Raw genomic sequence first — 16,702 nt, 5'->3', positions numbered from 1 at the left:
AGGGCTGGGCCACGTGACATGCCATGTGGACTCCTGTCTGCCCTAACACCATTGTCCTCTCCTAAGAAACGCCCCAGGTGTCTGCTGGGGCCGAGGGCTCCAAAGAAACACGTCAGAGGGGCCACGTCCCCCAGGGGGCCAGGGTCAGGTAGGAGGCCCCCCAGGGCTCCTTCCCAAGCCCCCTGTGGCCTGGGCGCTACGCTGCTGCTCTCGGGGCTTGGGGGGTGGGCACTGGGGGCCCATGATCCCCCTAAAACCATGTGTAAGACTGTGGGGCCTGACAGCATCTCGCTGCGGACAGGGTCCCAGGCTTTTTCCAAGAGATCTGAGACCGCTCTGCGAGGTGGAGGAAGACGGTGCTGGCTGTCTTTACCCGGGCCTCCCTCCACCTGCCACTTACCTGCATGTATCTTATCTGAAGCGTGGAGAAATAAATCACAGAGAGAACCAATTAGCAGTGTCAGCTCGTTATCCAGCTGTGCTTGGGAGGTAGGGACGCCTGTCCACATTTACCCAACAGCCCCAGGATCCTGTCACAGTCCTCGGCCCGCCCGCCCAAGTGTCAGCCTGGCTGCGTGGGGAGGGACGGCGCCCAGCCCTCCCTCACGTGTGGGCTCTGAGAGTGGCACCTGCCGTCCTCTGGCTTTATCTTGCTTTGGAAAGGTCTCCAGCTACCTTCCACTTAGACTGTTCAGATAGCCTCAGACATGACCGGGGAGGAAGTAAAACCTGTTTTATTTTGGAGGACAGGCAGGGGGCCAGAGGCCCACGCTGAGAGACTGACAGGACAGCTCGTGAGCAGCACGGAGCATAGTCAGGACACTGGGCAGAGCAGGGCAGGCGGGATGCCAGCCTGTCTCGCCCCCAGCCCCCGCAGGTCCTGCAAACAGCCCAGGGCCTGCCCCGTGCGCTTCAGGACCAGGGACAGCAGCAGGCTCTGGGGACTGCCCACTCTGGGGTCTCACCAGGCCAGGCACAGACGGGGCCTCTCAGGGGCGTCTCCAGCCTGGAGGCAAGGGGACCTCCAGACGAGGGCCCGGGGCCACTGCATCCGCTGCTCCCACTTTCCCCGCAGGACCCTCAACTTCAAAGGACTTGAGAGTGAGGTGGCCCCAAATCCAGAGGGCTGGCTGGGCTTTCAGGCCAGCTCCAGGAGGGCAAAGCAGAGGGTCTCCATCAGCGGGGCAACGGCTTGGCCTTCCAGCCCCATAACTGGTCCCCCGGACAGGCTCAGGGGCAGAGCTGCCCCACTGCAAGGCTGCCTGGGGGAAGGGCAGCATTGGCCCTGGGCAGACCTGGGGTCACAGGGAGAGGCCCCTGGTAACGGTGGGGACCCCTCAGACCCTTCAGACGCTTCAGGAGTGAAACGAGAAACTCATTCCATCCCGAAGAGAGAGTTTGGGGGCTGTGAGCCCACTGCCATGTTTCTCTGTGCTCCTCGGGGCGAGATGCCAGTGGAGGGCAGATGCCACCAGGGCGGGAAAGGCCTCTCTGAAAGGCCTCGCTGGGGAGCCGTCGCCCCAGCTTTGTTTCTCCGCCACCAGCTGGTTACTCCCACACCGCAGGAAAACACTGGAATTTGCTTCTTGAGAAACTCCCCCCCTTTCTTCAGGGAAAGCAAACAGCATAAAAAAGCCTCCACAGTTGGCAAGTGGCGTTTGGGCTGCCCCCCAGGAGCGTGGGGACCCAGGGGGCTGTAGCCTGCCCCCGCCCAGGGCCCCAGCCTCCCCATCCCGGTCCAACAGGACCCCCACCCTCTGCACGGCAGCTGCTGGTCATCAGCCCGCCCGGCAGCAAACCGGTGTCCGAGAGATTATTAGCCAACACCGACTGGGAAATAAATATCCTCGCCACATAAAAGACGCACAGCTGGCTAATTGAGCCAGCAGCGGTCTCCTCGCTCTCCGCACAAAGGAGTAAAATGATGCGCGCTCCGGGCGCCTGAGCACCCAGGCACTATTTTCAGACTCCCCAGGCAGGAAGGACTTGGAAGCTGGCACACCCTCCAGAGAATCCCGGGGCAGCAGTGTCACACCCCGGGCTCCTCGGAACATATCCCATAGGGAGGCCCGGGCCCGAGGATGGGCAGGAAGCCCGCAGGGGCCGCGAAGGGCTGGGGTGCAGCCTCGGGAGCTCCCTCTGCCACGGAGCGCCCCCCGCCCCCCGGGGGCTCTGAGCTCTTGGAGCGGGGGCCACGCTGCGAGTGAGGGGCGGCTTACCATGGGCTGCCGTACCTCCACCTTGATAATGTCTTCATAGATGTCGTCCCCCTCGTCTTCACACGGGACACAGTCATAGATGTCTTCCCCGAGGTCATGCTCGCTGCGTGGGAGGGGAGCCAGTCAGGCGCATGGAAACCAGGGCCAGCCAGGTCGGCGCGGGGACGCAGCACCAGGGGCCTCGCAGAGAGCAGCAGGGCTGCTCGGGACCACCGTGAGCCCCTCCCGCTCGGCCTCCAGCTTCTGGTCCACAAGACGGGATGGCGTACCTGCCTCCCGGGGCCTCCCTGTGTTTACACCAGGCATCCCCTCGTGCTCTGCCTGCCCCACTTCTAGGACCTACCGTGACCACGCCCCCCACTTCTCCACCCTTGTAGTGATGCTGGGCACTCACGCTGCCAGGCCCACGACCTGGAGCCCTGAGTGCTCTCGGTCCGCCCCGGGCATCCCTGGCGCCTGCAGTGGAGGTGTGCTGGCCAAGGAGCCGAGCTCACACATGGACGCCTTCCCTACCAGGTGGTAAGGAAGCCGAGTGAGTGGAGAGGGACATGGAGCTTGTGATGCAGCTTCAAGAACGAGTGTAAGGAAATCACCACTCACTTTATACTGCAACCAACCTTGTTTCGGCTCCTGACCATGCTCTGATTCTACTCCAACAGGCTGTCCCCTCGGCCTTGCCAGATGTGGATCCTAGGACACCTCCTCCAGGAGGCCCTCAGGGATCCCCAGCCCAGTCTGGGATCCAGGACCACCCCCTCCACCCCCGGTTCTCTCCAAGTGCATCCCTCTTGCTGTATCTCCCATTATTTTCTAAGTGTCTGTGGATGAGCCTGTCTCTTCCCTGGACAAAACCCAACTTCTTAACCCCTTCTGAGCACTGTTCCCGATAGACAGCAGGTGCTCAGCAAATATTTCACATCAGCAAATGACCCAATCCAACCACATGCAACGGGGCAACCGTGCCCCACGCCCAGGGCTGACCAGCTCTGCAGTCTGCTGTGGGGCCCATCCTCAGGGCAAGGTGGTACTCGGGGGCCAGCCCACCCTGGAGGCCCGAGCCATCCATGCATGGGTTCGGACACATCTCAGAGCCCAGGCTCAAAGCGGCACCTGGCAAAGTTAATTTCCAGAAGGCACGGAGATGCCGCAGAGCACCTCCCCACCCCACGGCACCGGGTGGCCAGAATTCAGGGCCGGGAGCAGCAGGGGACAGAGAGAGCAGAAATGATACCCAGTAGCTCTTATGAATGGGTTTCTAGCCCCATCCCAAACCCGGCTTGTCATCTGACAGGCTGGGAGGGTGGGGGCAGGGAGAGATCTTTCCAGATCTACCTGAGATAGGGAGGGAGAGTTTGTACTCGGGAAAGGCCTCTGCAGCCAGACATAAGGGGTCTCCCCAAAACCCTGGGTGTCTCCCCGTGAGACTGAGCATGACTGGGGTGACACATCTGGGCTTCCCTCTGGGTGGACTCAGGCAGGGGGTAGGTGAGCCAGCTCCTGACTTGATGAGACCCCCACAGGCAGCCGACGAGCAGGGAAGGAGAGGAGGCCGCCGCATTGGGTACTTTACTCTATGCCCCTCCAGGTGTGAGGAAGCCGCCCAATGTTGTCCACAGAACAGAAGCTGGCAGGGGACAGGTCACACTGCGCTAGACCAGCGCACGGACTCGGTAACCACCGCCCACCGATGAGCCCTTCTGGGCCAGCGCACCTGTTAGGTACTTGAAAAACAGTGATCCTTTCTAACCTCACAAACCCCTGGAGGCAGAGAGCCCCGTGGCTGTTTCTGTCTGGATGGTGGTCCTGGGGCCCCTCACCGCAGTGCAGGGCAGCGCCCCAACGGTGACAGAGACTCCGCTCGGAACCAGCAGGAACCCACCATCTCAGAGGCCCGTCCCGCTGGGTGGGTCACTCGGGCTGACCCAAGTCACCTCCCCTGCCTCTCCGGACGCTGTCCCCAAAGGAAACAGCTCCGGAAACCCCGCCCGCCACGTTACTGGGTGTCCAGGCAAGTATCGGCAAGGGTTTTTTCTGGCAGGTGCGATCCACCCCCGATTTCTGTCGTGCAGCAGAGCAAGGCTGGTGACAAAGCCACTGTCAAGAATCCTGACAGTGTGGAACCGAGGGGAGACAGGGACGTTTTCGGGCTGCTAAATTAGACACCTCAAAGGCAGCTGAGGCCATTCACACCGTCTGGAGACAGACTTCAGCTTTGCTCTGATGGGCTGGGGGATGAAGGTGGGGGGCCCGTGACAGTTAAATATCCTAAGAGCTGATGAAATGAATAAAAAGCCGTGAAAGTAGGCCTGGAGAGGAGCCTCAAGGTCGCCTGGTCCCGGGAGAGCCAACCGCCAGTACAGCAGCCCCCTTCCTCAGCCCACATGGCTACACTCCTATTTTGTATTTCCCCGATTGGCTAATAATGTTTAGGATTTTCTGTGCACTTCTGGACATCTGTGCATCGTCCTTTGTGAAAGGCCTGTTGAAGACTTTCCTCCATTTCTAAAAATTAGTTGCCTTTTTCTTATTAGAAAAAGAAATGGAGCTCCTTATATATTCTGGATACAAGTTTTTCGTCAAGTATGTTTTGTGAATTTTTTCCCAGTCTCTGGCTTTGGCTACTTATTTTCTTAGTGGTGTCTTTTGAAAAACATTCATTTTCAATTTAAGAAAAGCCTAACTAATCACGTTTTTCTCCTATGGTGTCCCGACTCTACCCTGTGTCCCATCTAAGAAATCGCTGCATCTTTTCTAAGAAATCATTGTTTTCCAGGTGCCAAGGTTTGTCTCCTGTTTTTCCTTCAGAGAGCTACATAATTTTGGTGTTTACGCTCAGGCCTCTGATCCATCTCAGATTTCCGCGCATGGTGTGGGGTGGAGATCGAGGTTCGTTTCTCCTCAGGGACATTCAGGAGTTTCAGGTCAATTGTTTGAAAACTTTGTCCCTCTCGCTGGATTGCTTAGAGCCATCTGACCAAAACCACTGCCCACAGAAGCGTGGGTCTACTCTGGAATTTTATAATCTATTCCGTCGACCTACTCACCTATGCCTGTGGCAAAAGCAATTTGTTTTGAGTACTTTCGTTTTTTAATAGAAAGTCCTAAAACCAGGTGGTTTAAGTTCCTAGCTTTGTTCTTTTATGAGATTGTTTAAGGCTATTCTAAGGTCCTTTGTATTTCTGTAGAAACTTTACAATAATCTTGTCAAAAAGAAAAAAAAAAGGCCCGCTGGGGGACCAGGCACCTTAACAATATCATCTTCCAATCCATGAACACAGTATATACACCACTATTTATGAGGTCTTCTTTCATTTCTCTCAACAATATTTTGTAGTTTTATCACAGAAGTTTGGGAACTTAGATAGCCTGGGGCCACTATGTTGGTCCATTTTTTTCCTCTGCCCATTCTCTCTCTCTTCTCCTTCTGGGGTTCCAGTTCCACATATGTTGGACCCCCTGGCACGGCCCCACGTGTCTGAGGCTCTGCTGGCATTTTCTTTTCTCTGTTCCTTCGGGTATATTCCTTCCGCTGAATGACCTTTAAGTCGGTGACTCCCTCTTCTGCCACCTGCATCTTCTATTAAAGTGGGTCCAGGGACTTGTTCATTTCAGCTATCATGGTTTTCAGTTTTAGAATTTCTGCTCGGCCCTCTTTATCCTATTTCCCCTCTGAGGCTCCCTATCTGTTCATTCATTTGGTGCATATTTTCCTCTAAGTCCCTGACCATGTTTATAAAAGCTGCTAACTGTAACATCAGAGTCATCTCCAGGTTGGTTCCTGTTGACTTTTTTTTTTCTGAATATGACTTCTTTTCTTTTTTTTTTTAAAGATTTTATTTATTTTATTTGAGAGAGAGAATGAGAGAGAGAGCACATGAGATGGGGGAGGGTCAGAGGGAGAAGCAGACCCTGCCGAGCAGGGAGCCCGATGCGGGACTCGATCCCGGGACTCCAGGGTCATGACCTGAGCCGGAGGCAGTCGCCCAACCACCTGAGCCACCCAGGCGCCCCCTGAATATGACTTCTTTTCTGTTTCATTGCAAGTTTGATGACTTCGTATTGAACACCAGACATGACCAATGATATAAAGATTCCACTACTTCTACTGAATACGTGTTCTAACAGACCGTTAACCTGGTTGGACTCAAACTTCAAACTCTGTCTTTCCAGCAGTGAGCGGCAACTGACATGCTGCTGCATTTAGCTTTTGGATGCTGGATTTTTTTTTTTTTTTTTTTTGCTGGAAGCCTCAGGGTCTTTCTTGTGTATATGAGGCTTAATGACCAACCAGGGATTCTGGTGCGTTATCAGATCTTGGGGGTTCCTGCTCTCAGGTCCCCCCCTTCCAGCATTTCCGCAACTTTCCAACTGCTATACCAGCCTCAGTACCTCTCCTCTGACAGCTCCAGCTGGAGGGAGTGCAGCTTTCTACCCAGACTGGGGAGCGCCCTCAGGCAAAGGCTACAGACTCTCCAATCCCACAGCCAGTGAGCACTCCTTGGAGAACCTGGGGTTCCTCCAGGTAAGAGTGACATGACACAGTCCTTCCCCCTCTCCCTGTACTCACAGCAGGGACATGACCACAGACTAGGACCCCGGGAACACACCCAGGCGGTTACCCCAACGCATGTCCACTACCACGCTCTCAGCCTGTTTCCTTCCTCAAAATCAACAAAGACAAGGAACATTCATTCATATGGGATCCCTCGTCACATACCCCTTCCCATTCGCCTCTTCTGATTCACTCACGGCTGTGGCTAAAAACAGGCAGCCAGAAACAGGAGACAAAGAGCTGTGTTCTGGGGTCTTAACGTGCAACAGAAAAACCTAAGAAACGCAGGCACTGTCCCTTCCCTCTGCTCTGCAGAATGTCTGTTAGCCAAAGCCCGCTTAAGACCGAAGAAGCGAATCGTCAGTCATCTGCCTATAATGGCCTCAGTTTCCCCTCTTTTGGGGGTCCTCATCATACAGCCGTAGACCACTCACACCCCCGTGCTTTCTACGTTCATCCTTCTTTCACTTACGAAAACACTCTCCCAAACATTATTTAATTCAGGCCAACAAGGACGAAGAAATACAGGTTTGTGCATATTATTTGAAATGACAAAATAGCTGCACTAGAATTTCACTTCATGCATGTTCCACATTATGGAGAAGGGAGGGGAATAAAAGCAGCGGCAAAGAAGGGGGTTCTCATTAAAACAAAATTATGGGGGCGCCTGGCTGGCTCCGTCGGAAGACCATGCGGCTCTTTATCTTGGGGTCGTGGGTTCGAGCCCCATGTTGGGTGTAGAGGTTACTTAAATGAATAAACTTCAAAAAACATTATGAAAGTAAATTCAAACATACTCGTTTAGCTCGGCAACTAAGATAAAACACCCATCAGACCTGATTGGTTAAATCAATACCTCTCCTCAGACAGATTCTGTGCCAGCAACTGGACAATGGCGTCCACCCTACGCCGTGCACCTCACTGTCCAGGTTGGGGAGACAGACAGGGCCGCAGTTATGCCTGAGATGCAGATGCTTCTAGAATGCAGTGGTGTCATCTGCACGGGCGACACGCCCTGGTTCCCAATAGTTCTGACCCTCTGGCCAACATGGGCATGGATATCCCACTATCACCTTGTTTTTTAGCAAAGGCATGGTCTCCAAAAGTGAGTTTCCTGATCAGGGGTAGGGGACAGATGATACGTCTTAGGCGTCTGTTAAAACAGATTAGTTAATGCCATGACCCGCTGGGTCCAGTGTACCTGACGGCTGTGGTTGTTGGAAGAGAGGAAAAAGAAACAACAGATGTATTTGGGGAGGGGAGCATGAGTCCCCCCCGAGTGTCGGAGTGTCCTGAGTGCAGCACACTGACCAGGAGGGAGATCCACCTGCACAAGAATCCTGGCCTCTGGTCTCCGGTGACACAAGCCTCCTGGGTGTCCAGCTATGAGCCGGTACCCAGAATCGGGACCTGCATGCAGTCCCACAGGGGAGAGGGCCTCCCATCTGGGCCTGGCACACTTGACCCAACCCCAGCCCCACTTCCCACAGTCCTGCAAAATCCGAAAATGCCTTCTGAATCAGCAGAGGGCAATGCCATCTGCTCTGTGTTGCTTTTGTGTTAGATCGTCTCAATTACACCCCGATTCTTTGCCAATCAACCCCTCGGGCCAACAGAGACTCATCTTGGAGAGATTCTAACTTATCAGAGGCTACACATCATGGAAAACCCCAAGGTCCGTGCCACACAGAAGCTGTGTGCATGTCACGGCACTTGGTCAGCACTGGATGAGAGCTGTCTGGTCCCCACCCCCTCAGGCCTGACAGGGGTACGCCAGGTTGCCAGGGGCAAGAACTTGACTTGCTCGTCCGCTCACCCCATGGGGAAGCAGTCAGGAGGAGAGTCTGAGATGGAGCCTCAGCGCTACCAGTTTCTGGCTGTGTCACTCTGGGCAGGAGGACCTACGCCTCAGTTTCCCCATCTGTGAACTAGGAATAACCCCAAGCTCCTGGCGAGGTAGGTGGAAGGATCAGCCATGATGGAAGTGACCAGCACAGGCCTGGCATTCAGTGGTGCTCAGTAAGTGGCAGCAGCCTGCTACCCCCAAGGGAGGGAGGGGAGGTTCGGCGGGACAACGTTCAGCACAGGGACCTGCGCTCAATAAATAAATAAAACACTGCCCAGGTTTTGAAACACACGAGGCCCGGAGTCCGGAGGCCAGGTCTCCGCGCCGATGAGCGAGCCCTGTCCCACCGCCCACAAGCGAGCCCAAGGACTCTGCAAACGGGGCAGGGTGGGTGGGGACAGATCCCGGACCAAATGGGAAAGGGCAGGTGAGCGTCCAGGGCTGGGGTCTGACCCACGGCCCCAGCGAGACCCACCCGATTCCCCTCCTCGGACGCGGGGGGACCCCGGCCTCCCCAGCCCCCACCACTGCTCCGCTGGGGGGGGGCAGTGACCCGCCCTCCTGCCTCCCCCACCACCTCTCCCTCCCCTCTCCCCAGGCTCCTCCTTTCGCTGCTGCTATTTTCCAACACGCAGCCCTGCTGACAGATGCTAAATCCCAACAATTATTTTCGTCCTCACAATGGCCCGCTGCCCCCCAGAGAGGGCAGGAACCCGCCTTCCCTCCCGCCCCAGACCCCGCGGCCTGGTCCCCCGAAGCCTGGCCTGCCCGCCCCGATTTTGTTACAGAAAGTCAGCTGCTCTGAGAGGCCTGCCACCGGCCCCCACCACCTAAGGAAAATCAAAGGAAGGCGAACAAACTCTCTGCTTTCAGCCTCTGCTTTCAGCCTTGGGCAAACCTGTGTGTTTAGAGTTGACATAAAAGATCCCTACTGACAGGCGTGGATGTGCGTTCTGGCCCCGGGCTGTCTGAGGGTGGGAAGCCAGACACCGAACCACCATTAACTTGTTACTTGGAAACCAAACTGGACACTTCCTGACCCCGGTCCACGCAGCACAGCAGAGAGAGCGGCCCCCGAGGGCCAGAAGAAGCCAGCTGTGGGCCGGGTGGTCTCACGTAGGGACAGACACATGGACACTCCTCAGCAGACCCTCACCCCAACGTGGGAGGGAGGGGCTGCTCTTCCTACAGCAGGGCCCAGAGAGGGCAAGACAGTCACCCAAGGTTGCCAAGCCGTGTAGGAGCACACCAAGACGAGACCATGGCTGCCAGACTCCCAGAGGGCGCCCAGTTCGCCGGGCCCCATGCTCCCTATCAAACTCTCTCTTCTCCTGGGGTACTTTGTAAGCAGTACAAGTGCATCCCCACCCCCCTGGGCTGGGTCATAAAGGTAAGGCCCAGAGGAATGTCCTGGGCCACAGCAGCAGATGGCTCAGGGGTTCAGCCCCTACACTGTCATGTAGAGTGTGCTGTGTGACCCCAGGCAAGTCACCTACCCTCTCTGAGCCTTAACTGCTTCAACTACAGAATGGGGACAGGACCTACTGTGAAGGTTGAGATGATGGGGCTGGGCACCGGGCCTGGCACTCAGGGGCTGCTCCTCGGGTCCTCAGAATGGAAAGAGCAAAGGCTCAGGACCTCCCCACTACTACCGGGCATGTCCTCTGTGCCAGTGTGCAGGGCTCAGGTCAAGCTGCCTGCCCTTAAAGGGGAGCTCAGCCCCGGGGGTGGGGGACAAATGCAGGAAGGCTATGGTGACATGGTGACAAAGACAGTCCTGGTGGGCTTGTCAATCTTCCAGGGAAGGAGCACTTCATTCAGCCTAGTAAGGCCAGGGTGGCTTCCTGGAGGAGGTTACCTCCAGGCTGGGTTCTGTAGGATGCAGATTTGTAAGCAATCACAGCGGGATCATGTACGTGACAGGACGTTTTGCGGTGAAACGCAGGAAGTTACGCGTATTCGTGTTTTAAGCAGTACTTCTCTTTTTAAGATTTTTATCCATTTATTTGAGAGAGAGTGCGTACGGAAGAAAGAGCACAAGTAGGGGGCGGCAGAGAGCGGCAGAGGCAGAGGGAGAAGCAGACTCCCTGATGACCACGGGGCCCAACACGGGGCTCCATCCCAGGACCCCGGGATCATGACCTGAGCCGAAGGCAGACGCTTCACTGACTGAGCCGCCCAGGCGCCCCCCAAGCCACCGAGTCAGTTATGTATTAATCTAGTCTTTATACTCACAGCATCCCAGAAGTGAGTGTGGACAAAATGATTTAGAGAGGCCCTGACTAGACAGAAGGTAAACCTCTCCTGGCCAAGCCCAGCTGGTCCCTGCTTCCTTCTGGGACCAAGAGGAATATGCACATCTTGGAAACTCCCCTTCCACAGCGGCCTCCCCAGCCTGCAGAGACTGTTAAATCAGGCCACAGAATCACTGTGACCGCCTTGGTCCTGAAAGGACCTGGGTCTGATTAGGTATAAGAATAAAAATTCAGCTAAGTCTGTGCCGTATCTATGGGCCTGCATACACCTGACTATTTAGCAGGTCAGAGAAGGCACTGGGGCATCTGCTCTGCATTCGTTCATGAGGCCCCTTGTGCAGACTCTGGCACAGGGAACGAAAAAACTGGGGGTCAGGGAGCAGGGTTTCAAGGTCACCCAAGCCCCAGGCCAGCCGGGGCAGCTCAGGCCCGGGCACCAAGGGGCCGAGATGTTCCAGGAGAGCAGTGCAGGAAATCTCAGAGCTGTGGGGAGCAGAGCACTGGGCGGCGAGTCTCACCAGCTGTGGCCAACTGTCTCCATAACCAGAATGAGAAGACAACCCTATGAGCCCAGTTACCGGGCAGGGTTTGGACGGACGGCCCTCTGCCCACCCTGTCCTGTAGCCAGCTCTGGAAGGCAGCTGGTCTAGACCACAGGGGCAGGAGAGAGGGGCCAGGGCTCCAGGGCTGCCTGTCCCACCGCTGGGCCACATGTACAGACACGGTGACTTTGGGGGCAGGACCGCCAGCCCTGAATTCCTGAGTAACCCACAGAGACGCAGCTGAGACCCAGACTCTCCCCAGACCCTGGCCCAAAATAAGGCAGTAAGCAGCCTGGCGGGGGTGAGGGAAGGTTTCCTAAATCACACTTTGACAAGTCCTATGCTCCCTCCAAGTGCACTTGCAGCAACACCTCCCCCAGGAAGCCCTCCCCGTCTCCTGGCCTGACCGCCCCCCCCCCCCCCCCCCGTGGATGCCCCCTGGATAGCTTCTGGAGTGAGGAGAGGTCTGTGGCAGACCCTGTCACACAGCCCGGGGCAGGCGCCCTGCTGACTCACACGGACCTGGTTCAAACCACAGTTCCGCTCTTTCGCTGGTGTGTGCGGCCACCTCACCTCCCGGGGCCAGTCTCTGGTCCAAAGGGGGAGGTCCGGGACCCACCTGCAGCGCTCCGCGTGGGACAGACCCCGCGTGTGCTCTGCGACTCTGGCTTCACACCTTCCCCTGGGCCAGGCCCCACGGCAGGAGGGGCCTCCCGGAGCTCCCACAAGGATGGAGAGACCCTCTGCAGGGTTTGGGGCCCCCCGTGCTGCCAAGGATACCCGGCTGGAGACCACACACACCTGGCCCACCGTCAGCACTCCCTCTGCCGTACAAACGGAGACCTGAACGGCCAGATGAGAGGCAGCTCAGCCGCACGGAAGCTGGCCTTGTCGAAGGAGGGCTGTGGCAGGGCTGTGTCCGGCTGTCACCACCTTAGCAGCCCAGAGCCAGGGCCTGAGTTCTGGGAGGCACCCTCAAGCAGTGAGACCGCAGGGCAAGGGGACACCTGCACAGCACCCAGGGCTCCCCGGACCCCCGCCCCCCTCCACCAGCCTCCTCCCACTGTGAGCCTGAGGACGGCGGCCTCCCAGGCTGGCCGGGGGGTAAGGGGCATCTGTCAATGCCTCTGCTCTGGGGGGCTTTTCTTCAACCTCCTTCAGACTGTGGGGCTGTTGGGGTCCTCCACGGGAGCTGGGGAGGGCTGCCTGTCCCACAGGGCCGGGGGCTGCTGTTTGTTTTTAGCAGGGCTGTTTCTGCATCATCTGATTCCAAACTTGTCCCCCATGGAAAAGCGATCCTTTGGAGAGAACAGCAGATGTCCCCAAACCCGGCCCCTCCCGACCCAACACAGACGTCCCGACACGTGCAGGTGTCTGTGAAACACTGAATTTTCACGCAAGCGGCTTGAACATCTGGGAACTCGGGACGGTGTTCAAACAAGCTCTCGGTGCAGCGGGGAGAGGCGGGCAGGCAAGGACGGTGGGCGGGGATAGGCTGTCACTCGAACAAGGGTCACAGTCGGGCGCAGTGACTGTCCCCATTCCCTGCCGGTAAGGGGGCCCTCACAGCAGGCCGGCCCCCGCCTCCCTCCCCAGGGACAAGAAGGACCCCTACCTTAAGACGACGTCCTCACACCCTTGCAGGAGCATCGACTTGGGACACTCCTTCTACATTTTATGCATCTTAAAAAATTATCCCGACGACGCTAATATGACACATTTAAAGCTGCAAAGTCATTTTACGATTCAATAAAGCATGCAGCTATACATTTATAGATAAATTATGTCCCCTGCCGTGCCACAATCATGTTTGTTTAAGCCCGAAAATCACTCTGACTCCCAGGGAAGCGACGGGAGCGCTAAGCAGTGGGCTCCTCAGTCACAAAGCCGTGGATCCTTCAGGCTTGAAGGGATCCACACTGTCAGTTGCTGCTTTCATTTCAGAGGTAGGGAAACTGAGACCCTACGAAGGACCTGACGTGCCCTGAGTAACACAGAATGTCGCCTTTGCTGCTACTCAGCCTCGGATAAGCAGGTGCTTGCCAGCACACCCCCAGTGAGTGGCATGGTGTCACCCGGGGGCAACCGAGGCCCCTTGAAAGAACGAGGGATGTTACAGAGCAAAGCCAGAGCCCAGGTCACGAAGCCCCAGCGGTCAGTGACGGCGCCCCGGGAGCTTGAAATAGACCATTTAAGTGGCAGTATTTCGTGTTAATTTTTTCAACCAGCTACTCTATTATTCGATTATACATTATTCAGTGATCTCAAAAGCGAGCTTAGAGCACTTGAGAACATAATGTTAGTCCAGCATCATCCATTCAAATGTGGGGAGGGCTCCACACAAGCTCCTGGAACCGTGTTCTGGATCCAACACCCGTGCCGCCCACACTGGGGCCACTAGCCACACGTGGCTGTGGGCTCACAAACGTGGCCCGGTGAACTGGGCTGTGCTGTCAGCGTCAAGCATGCAGACTGGACTCTGAGCCACGGGGGAGAAGGCAAGCTACCACATCAGTGACCGGTTGTGCTGGCTTCCACACTGAGCTAATACCAATTTTCGATATACAGCGTTAAATAAAAATACATTCTTACCATTAATTGCACCTACTTCTGTTTCTGCTAGAAAGTCTACAATCACGCATGTGGCCTGCCAGACAGCATTGCCACGGCTATTAGGAAACCCAGGGAAAAAGCCAGTTTTGGTGAAACAGGTAGACAGGAACCACCATGCTCGCCTGAGGGCTCAGAGTGTTCCCACCGGGCACTGTGCCCCCCACAATATCACAGATGGTCTTCCCGAAACTGATCCTGACACCTATGGGTTACACATAGGGAAACCAAGGCACAGAGGTGGGTAACTTGCCAAAGACCATGCAATTAGGAGGTGACAGAGCCCAGGCTCCCAGGCCATGTCCGATGGGACAGGCTTTGCTGCTTCGGACACAAGACATGGCGGCAGCAGGATGGACAGATTCTTCTGCACGGCCGAGATAGCTGCTCTAGGTGGCCCGGAAGGGGGCTTTCACTGTGGAGCGATATCCTGCGGGCTGAGGACACTGGGGGACGTTGGGGACAGTGAAGGCTCTAGACAACTCCAGTAAGAACAAGCCCTCTAAGGGTGTTCCAAAAGGTCCCCCCTGGGAGACCCATGTGACCCCACCCTCCTGGGGTCCTAGGAGGCAGGGGTGGGTCTCATTCCCCTTTATGTTTCCAGCTCCTGACCCTGAGCCGACACACAGGAAGCGTTGGTGTTTAGCTGGCCACTGAACAGATACGTGACCGACTGAAGGAAAAGTGTGCATGGGGCCACTCACACGTGGCGGTCCGTCGCCGGAGCCGCGAGAACCACACCAGCTTCCCTGCGGGGGAGCCAGCATCCGACCACCTCAAACAGCTGCTACGTGTCTGAGGTCTGGGCAACCGGCAGGGCCCTTCGGAAGCACAAGGTGATCATCACTTTGGACGCCTGGCCAAGAGCCCAAGGCAAAGAATGAGTCGGCTGTGCTCGAAATGTCACTGCCTGTTCCCTGCCACCGCCGGCCGTGGGACCCACAGCGGTGCCCCAGCTCTAGCCTCGGAGACTTGCAGCCGCCTCCCCTCCCCCAGCAGGGCCAGGTAAGCAACGGCAGGTCCGTTTCCGTCTTGTCAATTGCCCTAATGGATAAATATCAATCCCAAGCCCATGGAGACAAGATGCTAGGAAACCGTGCTTTTCAGTAAAAAGAGAAGGGAGGAAAAAAAGCATGCAAAATTTATTAAACTGGAACCACTGGGACCAAAACATGAGTTAAAGACTCAAATGCATCCCCCTTCCCTGTAATTCATGATTTATGTTGGCAATAACCACAGTCACAAGGAAGGAGGCGCGCTGTTAATGTCACGGAAGAGAAGTACTGGCAAGCGCGGCCTGGCTTCCCTGTGTGAGCCGAGTCACATCCCGCGTCTGGCTCCGGGCATTGGTCACGGGGGGAACGGGCACCCCAGGACCACTGTGGGACTCAGGGCACAGGAACACAACCCCAAACGTACACCAGCAGCCACCAGAGGGGGCAGGGGCCCCCACGTGGCCGCGGAGGGGAGGCTCCCTGGCTGGTCCGAGGACGTATCTCATGCCTGGTCTGGGCTGCACGAGGCCAGCGTGACCCTGTCCTCCCGGAGCCCTCGGTCTGTGCTGACCACGGAGGGACGTTTCTGGAAGGAGCAGACCCTCAGCCTCACATTGGTGACTTAGGAGAAATGGCAGCTGAAGACCCCACTCTTGGCGCCTGACGGGGGCTCTTGGGCCCTGGGCCTTACTTAGTTCCTTGTCTGTGAAATGGGGACCCCGCAGAGCAGACCTTACAAAGAGATGGTGGCGGGGGGGGTGCGCCTGGGTGGCTCAGTTGGTTAAGCGACTGCCTTCGGCTCAGGTCATGATCCCGGGGTCCTGGGATCGAGCCCCGCATCGGGCTCCCTGCTCGGCGGGAAGCCTGCTTCTCCCTCTCCCACTGCCCCTGCTTGTGTTCCCTCTCTCGCTGTGTCTCTCTGTCAAATAAATAAAATCTTTAAAAAAAAAAACAACAAAGAGATGGTGGGGCTGTACATAAGGAGATGAAGTCTCAGCAACGCCGAGCCCTGAGAAGGCTCTTGTAAGTACCACCCCCATCACCGTCCTTACCGCGTGGGACTTGCTGTCACACTGTGTGCGTGAGGTGCGTGCTGCTAGGGGCTGAAGGTTGGGGGGCATGAAGAAGACACGGGGCCCGACCTCAGAACCCGCCGGTCTACAGAACACAGACATTTCACCACCTAATCATGGTGTACCCCACGGGCAGCCCAAAGGCCAAACGGGGTTGTGGGTGCCCTTCGGAGTCAGAGGGGTGGTACAAGAGGCTTCCCAAGTGGAGGATACCCAGGCCCAGATGTGGCAGATGAGAAGGACCTCAAGGCAAGAAATGCCAGGAGGAGAGGAAAAGAGGCGCTTCCAACCTGAGCTCAGCAAGTGAGGGGGTTGCTGACAGCAGCCGGGGAGAAGGTGGGACGGGCTGGGCCTCCCCCTGGGGGACCTCCCTCCAGCTGTGCCTCTGAGCCTCAGTTTCCCACCCTCTTCAGGGTGGGGGGGAGCAGCCTGTCATTGAGGCCCGCACCACACGAGGCCCCTTTCTCAACAGCCAAGTCCGTCTGTGCTTCCTGGGACTGGTCAGGGCCAGCAGGCGGGGTGCTCCAGGACCCGGACAGGGGTCGTGTGGACCCCGGCCCCCACGTGTCTCCTTCAGGGCACTCTCCAGACCTCACACCGGCACGGGGCC

At 56.8% G+C, this 16,702-nt stretch overlaps 1 protein-coding gene across 6 annotated transcripts in view; it reads right to left on the bottom strand.

Annotated features, from left to right (window-relative positions):
• The window catches only part of VAV2 (vav guanine nucleotide exchange factor 2), a 170,655-nt gene that overhangs the window by 40,197 nt on the left and 113,756 nt on the right, over nt 1-16,702 (bottom strand). For 3 of the 6 annotated variants that reach the window (XM_027615347.2, XM_027615351.2, XM_027615349.2), the window contains exons 5-6: nt 2,220-2,322; nt 401-415 (exon numbers count right to left, since the gene is read on the bottom strand). In XM_027615347.2, coding sequence (XP_027471148.1) covers nt 401-415; nt 2,220-2,322 — 118 coding nt within the window. The remainder of the gene's footprint in view (nt 1-400; nt 416-2,219; nt 2,323-16,702) is intronic. The other 3 variants (XM_027615348.2, XM_027615350.2, XM_027615352.2) reach the window with 1 other exon arrangement.

Source organism: Zalophus californianus, chromosome 13 (genome assembly GCF_009762305.2).
Source record: "Zalophus californianus isolate mZalCal1 chromosome 13, mZalCal1.pri.v2, whole genome shotgun sequence".
In the NCBI taxonomy this organism is placed as follows: domain Eukaryota; kingdom Metazoa; phylum Chordata; class Mammalia; order Carnivora; family Otariidae; genus Zalophus; species Zalophus californianus.
This window is presented reverse-complemented; position numbering and strand designations above follow the sequence as displayed.